At 49.6% G+C, this 10,783-nt stretch overlaps 1 protein-coding gene across 1 annotated transcript in view; it reads right to left on the reverse strand.

The window, feature by feature from the left end:
- Positions 1–10,347, reverse strand: part of SEZ6L (seizure related 6 homolog like) — a 41,180-nt gene extending 30,833 nt beyond the window's left edge. Inside the window, exons 1-6 of the mRNA XM_023743448.1 lie at positions 10,287–10,347; positions 9,143–9,904; positions 8,223–8,356; positions 7,463–7,655; positions 6,643–6,828; positions 1,923–2,088 (exon numbers count right to left, since the gene is read on the reverse strand). Coding sequence (XP_023599216.1) covers positions 1,923–2,088; positions 6,643–6,828; positions 7,463–7,655; positions 8,223–8,356; positions 9,143–9,904; positions 10,287–10,347 — 1,502 coding nt within the window. The remainder of the gene's footprint in view (positions 1–1,922; positions 2,089–6,642; positions 6,829–7,462; positions 7,656–8,222; positions 8,357–9,142; positions 9,905–10,286) is intronic.
- Between the last annotated feature and the right edge of the window lie 436 nt (positions 10,348–10,783).

The raw sequence follows: 10,783 nt of genomic DNA on the forward strand, positions 1-10,783 counted from the left end.
AAATATTGTGTTATATTAGCTTTTTCCCCCTCGAGCAAATATATGGAACGAATAACATTTAATTGTTCCTTTCTTCTTAGCACAAGTGTTGCACTGTGTGCATGTGTTGACTTTTAAACCCCCTGAACCACTACAAACTTCCCTCCCTACGGACACACTTGAGAACCGGTTTTCCCTGGTGGTTGTCAGCTCCCACCTCTGTAGACCTTGGCAGGGCCCCATAGAAACCACCAGTGACGCTACAGTGCCAGCGTGGCGGCTCACGGACCATGATTTCAATAACTTCCAGAAAATACTCATTTGATTGACTTTTTTTCTTCCTGCCCACATTCTGGTCTATAAAATGCAAACTTGGTTTACCCCCGCTACCACTCAGATGAGGCAGAGCTAAGATCTAAGTTTTAGAACGTGTCTTTTACCCAGAGTTCCAGGTTTGGCTTCTCAATCAGTCTCCAGAAGGAAAGATTGGGAATCTGTTTTTCAAGAGTCCCCAGACTTTTAAAGAGTCATTCAGATGCTACCAAGATGCCCCATTCCTGCACCCTACAGTTAAAGCTGGGACTTATTGGTATGGAGTTGTTCAGGGTAAAGCTGGACTACTTGGCGGGAAGTGGACTCAAGATTGGGTAAGTTACTAGTTGTTGGGTGTTTTCTGTAAGAATCCCTTCCCACCCAATGAGGTTAATGGTCTTGGTTTGAAATGTCAAAGAAGTCCAGACACTGTAATTCTAAGATCACAGTCTGATCAATCCACCAGTAAATGCTGTCAGCACCCTTCCCATACCCTATTAGCACTCAGGGCTCACAAATTTTATGCTGGATTTTTATCCAAAGTCTCTGAGAGTCAGCCAGCTCAGTAGCTCCAAGGGTGGAAGGCAATGCCGGGGAGTTTGTGTGCCCGGGAGCATCCTTCATCCAGTGATGGATGGGGTGGTAGGTAAGTAGCCCAGCTCCCTGCCCCTCCAGAAGGACCACTCTGATGATGCTCAACACAGTTTCCCAGGATCCCCAGTGGACAGAGCCCCACGTGCCCACACAGCCACCTGCTTATTAGTGCATCCTGTGCTGACTCCCTTTCCTCCCTTGCTCACCTTCTCATGCCTCTACCAGTATATTCTAGGATCAGCTCCCAAGTCAACGATTTCTCCTCACATCCTTGTCGCATCTCTGTTTCCAAGGGAACCAAACCCAAGACAGCAAGCCTAAGCAGCTAAGGTCCTAGATTTCAAGAACATTCAAGAATATTCTAGCATAAGGTCACAGAATGCTACAGTGTTAAGATTCTGGATTCCATGTATATTGTGCAAGCGGTTCTCAACCTGTGGGTCGCGACCATCGGAAAACACATATAGCATATCAGATATTTATATTACGATTCATAACAGTAGCAAAATTACAGTTATGAAGTAGCAATGAAAATAATTTTATGGTTGGGGGTCACCACAACATGAGGAACTGTATTAAAGGGTCGCGGCATTAGGAAGGTTGAGAACCACTGGCTTAGAGTCTACAGACATGCTCTCCCTTAGATACTGCCTGGTGACTTCTCCCTAGTTCTTTCATGTGCCTAAGTCGAGTTTTTCCATGTCAGCTTCTTACTCTACCAGGAACCGATGACCTGTAATTTCCCTGTTGTCCATGAAGCCGAGTATGTGACTGGGCACAGAGCAGGAGCTGAAAGAATACTCTTTCCCTGTTCAAGTGCAAAAGGGGATTTTCAGGAGAAAGAACGAGGAGGCAGGAGACCGGGGGGCGGGGCGGTCTAGATTCCCTTTTGCCTCTTTCCTTGTCCTGCAGTGCTTTCCTTGTGCTGCCCAGGGCAAGCCCTTTCCCTCGGCAGGCCCTAGCTTCCTCACCTGGGAAAGGAAGAAATCAAAGCTGACGACCTCGTAAGCTATTTGCGGGGACCCTCGGAGGTTTACCTGTCCTTCTCATGCAGCAACAGCCTCTCAAAGTGAAGGTGTAGCTTCTGGCCCTCGGGAGCTTCGATCGTCCACACACAGAACTGACTCCCGTTGGCGTTGCCAGGGTAACTTGGAGAGAGGACATGGCCGATGGTGGCGTTGTGCACAGTCCCTCCACATGGGGCTGGGGGCAGAAGGCGAGAGAGAGAAGAGGGAGAAGGGAGAGGGAGAGAGAGTCAGTGTTCCATCCTCCCCTGACCTCCAGCCCTACCCTTTCTTGGGAGACACAGAAATAGGGTGGGAAGAGAGAGACCACGGAGAAGGCCTGGCCTGCCGGGTGGGGTTCATCCTGTTTGATAGATGTCATTCCATGATTTGAACCATCACCATGTGTGTCTCATGGTAGGGAAGGACTGTAATTTAAGGATGCTTCTATGGTGCTGGCTGTGCCCTGGTTCTTCCTTACAAAAGGGTCAGCAGAAAGACATAAATAGGCAGTTTACAACAGATAAGAGATGCTTTGAGTACGCAGTAAGCCCTAAAACATTCAGCCCCCACAAATAACAAAAGAAACGTCATTCTAAACTATATTCTATTTTCATCCACCAAATTGGTCAAGGTAAAAAGTAGCAATAAACCAGAGATGAGGGAAGGTGAGGGAAAATGGTTACCCTCATTCAGGGCTGGTCAGGAGGCAAATTGCATGACCTTTCAGGAGAGCAATTTGGTGAAAAAATCTAGAAAGTATTTCCAAATGCTTTGACCTAGTAATTGAGGTTCTGGGAATTTATGCTAAGAAGAGACTTAGTGGTTTTCACAGAAGTGTATGGATGAGGATGTCCACAGTTAGATTTCTTTTAAAAAATATATATATACATATATATTTTATTGATTTTTTTTACAGAGAAGAAGGAAGAGGGATAGAAAGTTAGAAACATCGATGAGAGAGTAACATGGATCAGCTGCCTCTTGCATACCCCTCACTGGGGATGTGCCCACAACCAAGGTACATGCCCTTGACTGCAATCGAACCTGGGACCCTTCAGTCTGCAGGCCGATGCTCTATCCACTGAACCAAACCGGTTAGGGTGTAGATTTTTTTCCTAAGAGCCAAAACAGGATAACCAACATGAATGTCTACTCACAGATGCTCGGTAAATAAATACATTCCATTCGTACAGTTTTAGAAACTGTGCCCTCAAAAAATAGTTGAGAATATAGGAAAATGCTACTCTGCTTTAAGTAAAAAAAAAAATCTAGAAAATGGTCTGCCATAACTATTTCAATGAGCTATATGCAAGGGTCAATCGAGAACATAAATATAAAAGTGACTTGCTCCTATATTCTATACTTTTGTATTTCTTGAAAAAAAGCTTTTTTAGCCCTAACCGGTTTGGCTCAGTGGATAGAGCGTCGGCCTGTGGACTGAAGGGTCCCAGGTTCGATTCCGGTCAAGGGTATGTACCTTGGTTGCGGGCACATCCCCAGTAGGGGGTGTGCAGGAGGCAGCTGATTGATGTTTCTCTCTCATTGGTGTTTCTAACTCTCTATCCCTCTCCCCTCATCTCTGTAAAAAATCAATAAAATATATTAAAAAAAAAGAAAAAAAGCTTTTTTAGCCTTGGCCGGTGTAACTCAGTTTGGTTGGGCATTGTCCCATGCACCGAAAGATCACACGTTCGATTCCCAGTCAGCACACATGCCCAGGTTGTGGGGTTCAATCGCTGGTTGGGGTGCATGTGGGAGTTGACCGATCGATGTTTCTCTTTCACATCAATGTGTCTCTCTCTCTCCCTCTCCCTTCCTCTCTCTCTCTAAAATAAATAAAAAAGCATGTCCTTGGGTGAGGATTAAAATATATACATATACATTTTTTTAGCAGAACCATATAATACTTTTATCATAAAAATCTAATAAATATTAAAAAATGATTTATGAACTGGGAAGAGTTGTACAAGTGTAAAGAGGTAGGCCTGCCCTAACTGGTTTGGCTCAGTGGATAGAGCGCCGGCCTGCGGACTGAAGGGTCCCAGGTTCGATTCCGGTCAAGGGCATGTACCTTGGTTGCGGGCACATCCCCAGTGGGGAGTGTGCAGGAGGCAGCTGATCGATGTTTCTCTCTCATCAATGTTTCTAACTCTCTATTCCTCTCCCTTCCTCTCTGTAAAAAATCAATAAAATATATTTGAAAAAAAGAGGTAGGCCTATTCTTAGTCTGAAGAGATACTTGGTTCTCATTAAATGGTTTTCAGGTGACTAATGAGAACTTGCAATAGGAGACTCGGTGGTGACTTCAAGCAATGACATTGCCCAGAAGCCCAGCTCTCCTTTTAGCACCACGGACAGAGCACCGTGTCCCTGTCTCTCTCCTGGCTGCCTTCCTGTCCTAAATTGGAGGTTCAAGCCTGGCCTGTGTCAGGTACCTGCTGTGGATCTGGGACAAGTTACGGAAGCTCTCTGAACCTTGAGTTCACTGTAAAATGGGGATAATAATTCCACCCTCGTTAAGTAGCCGTGGTGAGAATGAAATGATTGGTGTAGTCCTGGCACAGAGGTGCTCAAAACACAGCCAGCATCATCGTCCCATGGCTCAGGAGCTAAGGAGGTGGAGGACACTGTCCATGCTGGAGGCGCAGGCCATCTGTCCTCTCCAGGGTGCCCCTCATTTGCTGCCTCTCTGTTCCCCTTTCTTGCCTTATTAAGCCGACTGATAGCTCTGTTTGGTTTCATTTTGCCAGCCCTGGCTCTCTATCCATCTTTCTTAGCACAAATTGAGGCTTAATTCCTCCTTGATTTCACACATAGATAAAAATTAGCGTGAGGGAGGCGCAGAGACCAACTGCCCTATGGTTTGGGGTTTTTTTTTTTCTTTGTTAAAAAGAAGAGAAATTCTGAAGGGCCTTGGGGGAACAATACTGCAACAATGAAATCTCAGGATTTATTATCAGCACTCATTTGCTTTTTGAATTCTGCTGATCATGAATGCCTGGAGGGCAGGAGTATGTTTATTGCTCCAAGTATTCTCCTTGTACATGGCTCAGGGCCTGGCACATAGTAGGCACTCAGTTAATATGGCAGCCTCTACTCACCTGGTCACCTTCAGGACTTTTGAACCTAACAGGGTTTTGCTGTGTTGATAGCTGAGGTTTTGTCCACTGGTGCAGGAATAGTGTGATATAGCCCAGTGCCTTGCAGTCTATAATGTGCACATGAATGACATAAGGCCATGTTAAGGTGCAGATGTTGATGCAGTTGGTCCTACATGAAGCCCAGGATTGTGCATTTCGAGTCATCTCGCTGGTCTGCAGACCGCATTTTGTGTGGTGAAGGTATAGAAAGGGAAAAAGCTCAGCAGAAAGGGTTCTGGATTCAGTTCAATGGCTGTCTGGTGGCTTTGGCCACATGCCTTCACCTCCATGAGCCTCAGTTTCCTTATCTGTATAATGGGGATAATGGTTCCACCACATAGGATTGCTGCGAGGATTTATTGCAGCCCTGGCATGGTGCTCAGTATATACTGACTGGGCTCAAAATATGGCAGCATGAACACCACAAGCACAAGAACAAAAGAATAAATAGATATATTAGGCTTCATCAAATTAAAAATGGTTGTTTGGTTTTTTTTGTGTGTCAAAGGACACTAGCAAGACATAAAAGGACAACCCACAGAGTGGGAGAAGATATTTGCAAATCATATATCTAATAAAGGTCTCGTAGCCAGAATATATAAAGAGCTCTTTCAACTCAACAACAACAAGACAAACAACCAAATAAAAAAATGGGCAAAGGACTTGAACAGACATTTCTCCTAGAAGATGTACAAATGACCAGTAAAGATGAGCACATAAAGATGCTCAATAATATTATTAGCCATCAGGGAAATGCAAATCAAAACCACACGAGATACCCCTTCACACCCACTAGGATGGCTATGACAGTAAAAAGAACACACGGACAATAGCGAGTGTTAGCGGGAATGTGGATAAATTGGTACTCTTGAACGTGGCTGGCTGGTGGAAATGTAAAATGGTGCAGCCACTGTGGAAAATAGTTGGATGGTTCCTGAAAAGGTTATCCATAGGATTATCATAGGACCCAGCAATTCCACTACTGGGTATACCCAAGAGAAATGAAAACATATGTACACCCAAAAACGCGTGCACAAATGTTCATAGCAGCACGATTCATAATAGCCCAAAGTGGGAACAACTGTCTACCAATGAATGAACATGATATAAGGTGGTCTCTCTATACAATGGACTATAATCCAGCCGGAAAAAGGCATAAAGTGCTGACATACGCTACAACATGGATGAACCTTGGAAACAATATGCTAAGTGAACGAAGCCAGTCACAAAAGATCACACATGATAGGATTCCATTGATATGAAATGTCCGGAATAGGCTGGTGGTGGCCAGGATGGAGGGGGAGGAAAGAAAGGGGGTGACTGCTAGCGGGGACAGAGTTTCTTTTTGGGGGTGATAAAGGTGTTCTGGAACTACACAGCGGTGATGGTGGCACAATACTGTGAATGCACTAAATGTCACTAATGGTAAAGTTCACGTGACGTGTCGTTTATCACATAATGAAACTGTAAGTGGCAGCGGTCATCTGCATTTGGCGTGGTCTCTCCCCTGGGTGAGAGCCTTTTCCTGAGGTCAGTCTTAATGCCCTGGGCGTTGGTCTCGCCCCTCCTCCTGAGCCATCCCTGTTGGTCCAGCCGAGGCTGGCGGGTACCTGAGCAGATGGGCTCGTGGCTGCTCCAGTGGGGCTTGGAGGCGTTGATGCACGTCAGCGTCTTGGCGCCCTGGAGCTCGTAGCCCAGGTGGCAGTGGAAGTGGGCCACCCCGCCCGAGTGCAGGTCCATCACGGTGACGTCCCCGTAGTCCGGCCGGCGGGGGAAGCTGCAGCTCAGCATGAAGGCTGGGGAGAAATGCAGAGGCAGACAGTCACCCGCCGGGGGCAGAGCTAAAGAACGGGACCCACATCCTGGGAGCCAGTGTGTGCTGGGGAGGAAAGATGGGGTCCCTGGTGGTTCCAGAGAGCTGCAGGGGGCATTTTTGTGTCTCTTGTTGGCCATATGGCACCAAGACAAGCCAGGTGAGCACCCTCTCTAGTTTCAAAGATCCCCTAACCCTGCCTAACCAGAGGCAACAAGTTTGGGGTGAACAATGAGTTCCCAAACCTCGTTTGAGCCCCTCTCCACATGGACCTAGAATGGCTTCTCCAAGCAGGGGTAGTCCCTCCTGCATGAACATCTCAGTACCTTGAAATTCCAGCATTTACCAGAACTGCCAGGAGGTTTTATTATTTACTGTGTTAAAGAAGAACATAGATTATGATACCAGAGATTAAGATAATGTTTTGACAGCTGTAATTCAATATGACTGGCTTCCTTTTTCATTGAGATTGTCTTTTAATGCTCTTAAAAATATTATTTTGAAAAGGGGTCCATAAGTTTTTATCAAACTGTAAAGGTGGGTGGTTCCCCGCCAGGAGAAAAAGTTTGAGAATCTTTGGCTCCAGGGGGAAACTGAGGCAGACGGCGACATCCTACCCTGGTAGTGCAGCTGGAAGGTGCCCAGGCCGTCGTCCTGGAAGGTGCGGAAGTAGACGGAGATGGTGTTGGTGGGGCTTCGGATCACCTGCCCCTCCACGAGGAGTGTCTGGTTGGCCAGGACGGTCAGGGTGGGGCCGTCCACCCCACGGATGGAGAGCAGCTCCCCCTCAGACAGGTTGACACTCTTCACCTGGGGACAGTCAGGGGTAGACACAGAGAAACCAAGTCATGTTTGAGCCGTGGCCCTCGGAGGCTGCCAGGCTGCCAACGCAGCACCTGCAACCAGCCCCTAGTCAATGGGACAGAGGGAAGCCAAGCTGAAGGGCAGCCCCTTGCCCAAAGTCATGCAGCTTTAACTAGTAGAGCTGAGACCCCCAAACCCAGATGTTGGAGCACTATGTCACCCTGATTTTCCATCTGAGTTTGCGGCAAAGGTTTACGAATCAAATGGGCTTGAGAGAGAGAGAGAGAGAGAGAGAGAGAGAGAGGAGAGAAGCAGGATATCAGAAGACTCCTTCTGGGTATGATGCCTCCAGTTTGTGAACAGGTCCCCTTCCCTTCATGTGTGCTAAGCTATCTCAGTTGTGCACCGAGTTAGGAACTCCTATTCACTCGTCAAAGCCTGGCTCAAACTGCCCTGGTTAGGGCAAGAAGAGAACCAAACTAGCCAGGATGATAACAGTAAGCCTGACTCAGACGATCCCTCCGAGACTTCCTGCGGGAAGAGGCAGCCACTCAGGGGGCCTCTCTGGGTTACCTGGAGCTCCACCCCGTAGCCGGTGTAGACCGTCACATTGTACGTGCACTCAAGGAAGCTGCTGAGGGGCAGCGGCGGGTAGTCGCTGGAGTCGATGTAGCCTTCGGGATCTGAGAGGCTCACACTGCAGAGAGCTGGAGGAAAGCACTGGCATCAGGACGCGGACAAGAGCTCAGATGGGACGTCTCAGAGGGGCTTCGGGTGGAATAGGGCCTCAGGGGAAACCTGGGTTCCCCTGTCCCCACCGCTCCCACTGCTGTCAATTCTCCTTCAGCTACAGAATCAACATGATAATCAAAAGAGCACTAGTTGACACTTACTACATGCGAACAGGCACCATTCTGACCCCATTCACCTGTGTAGGGACTAATATTTTGTCCCCATTTTAAAGATAAGTAAACCAAAGACCAGAGAGGGACAGCGTCTGGGTCAAGCTCACACAGCAATCAGGGTTCAAACCCAGAGATCATACTATTGAATGAGTGACCACATTGCATCTGTCCAGATCCATGTAGGATGGACAGTTGGTGTCTCTGTTTGAAGATGGAAAAGAAGATAGAAAAAGAAAGGCTGGGCCATGGAAGTGCATTTTATCAAGTCTAGAGAAGTGCATGTAACGGTAAAAGCAAAGGCATGCTGGAAAGGCTACAGCCTTCCGGGCAGGCTGTTCCCAAGATGGAAAGGCTTTGAATCCCGCTCTTCAGCTGTGTGGCCTTGGGCAGGTTGCTTGATGTCTCAGGGTCTCAGTTGTCCCATCTTTAAAATGGGGATACTGAGTTTGAGCCACAGGATCAAGCTCATAGCTAGTGTTGGATAGATGGTAATGGGTGGTGGGGCCTGGACCTCCCTGCCCACCGATGCCCTGCCTGCTGTGGGTGCCTCCATGATGCTGCAGGAGGCTGGAGCTGGGGGCCGCATACCTGGGGCCTGCTCCGTGGTGATGACCGTGGTGGTGATAATGGTGGACGTCGTGGTCTCCTGGCTCTCCTCTGAGGCCGACCCGGTCAGCTCATTCTCACCTTTGTCCATCAAGGTCATGGGACTGGCGTCCTCAAGAGGAGCCTCCTGGGCCTCGTCGGGCACCGTGGGCTCCCCGGGGTCCGGCCTCTGGGGGAGCGTCTGGGCCATGTAGGGCTGCGAGGTGAAGGGAGAGATCTGCAGGGGCGCAGGTGTCGTGGGCACCGCACCTCGCCTCCGGTCCAGCCAGAGGGGCTCCTCCGACGACGGCAGCCGAAATGTCTCCTCACCCTCGGAGGCCACAGGGTCGGGGTCCCCGGGTGGGCCAGGCTTCTCCGTGGCGGAGGAGGGGAGACCCAGGCCCGGGGATGCAGGCTGGGACCCCACCCTCAGGAGGCCTGCGGCGGAGGTGGCCTTGGGTCGCAGCTGCTTCCTGGACGAGTTGGCCTGCTTGAGCGAAGACAGCTTCTTCCTGGGGAGGGAGGCGAGCTTGGTGCCGGGCTCCTCCGGAAGCAGCGTGGACAGGGCCACGGGGTCTGGACGCTCGGAGGCGGTGGTCCCGTCCAGCTCCGGGTCCTGACGCTCTTCCCCGGACTGCGCTGGGCTGGGAGGGGCGGGTGTCACCTTCTCTTCCAGGCTGTCTTTGCTCAGACTGCCACCCCCCAGTGCTCCCGAGGGTAGGAGGTACGTACTCGAAGGGCCCGTGTCTCCCTCCAGGGGCGCATCTTGGGAAGAGGAGAAAAGACACCAGTAAGCTTGGGGCTGGGGGTTTAGCTCTTCCGCCTTCTCTCAGCCTCAGGTGGCCCTGCTACGGTGGCTCCCAAAGCTGGTCAGGACGAGGCACGGCCGATCCACAGATATAGTGGCTGCCTGTCCCTCCCTCTCTCCCTTCCTCCTTTTGCTGACCACGGAGATTAGGGTGGACTGTGCCAGGCCCGAGCTAAGCATTAGGGCCATGGAAGCCCAGGGCACGACCGTTTCACAGTCCAGCTGCATATGTCCTGAGAGAGGCAATAGGAAAGTAGAGATAATCACATTCGATGCGATACATGCTTAGAAAGAGAGAAGCTTGGCCTGTTACCAGGACAGAGAGGACAGGCCCCTAACCCAGTGTGCAGAGCAGGGCCTCCATGCACAGCCGGGCAGGCTGCTCGCTGCACAGGGACATCCCACTCAGAGGACGAGAGGGGCCGTAACCAGTCACACCCTTTTTTTCAAGCTCTGTGCCTGGCTCAGGGCTCTATTGCCCTGGGACTGAGGGAGCAAGCTTCTTCCTTTTTTTAAAAAAAATTAAATAATATACAAGTGACCTTGTGGGAGACACAGAAATATTTGAGGATTAAGAATCGTGGGGCAGGTTCAGAAGAGAGGGATGCGAGGGGCCTGGAGGCCTGGCTGAGGCCAGCAGGAACGAAGGGGACAGGGGCAAAGGCGGAAGCTAATTCCAAAGAACTCAGTGAGGTCGGGAGGTTGGGGCCAGGCCCTGGTGGCCTTGTGTCCGCTGCCGATTCCTTCTGATTTGTTTTTGTCTGGAAAGTAAAACCACCTAGTCACCTTAAATACGGGCTGGCCCCGGCGGCTGGTTGGCAGACTCCTGCCTAAAA

This window comes from Myotis lucifugus, unplaced genomic scaffold (genome assembly GCF_000147115.1).
Source record: "Myotis lucifugus unplaced genomic scaffold, Myoluc2.0 scaffold_391, whole genome shotgun sequence".
Lineage (NCBI taxonomy): Eukaryota > Metazoa > Chordata > Mammalia > Chiroptera > Vespertilionidae > Myotis > Myotis lucifugus.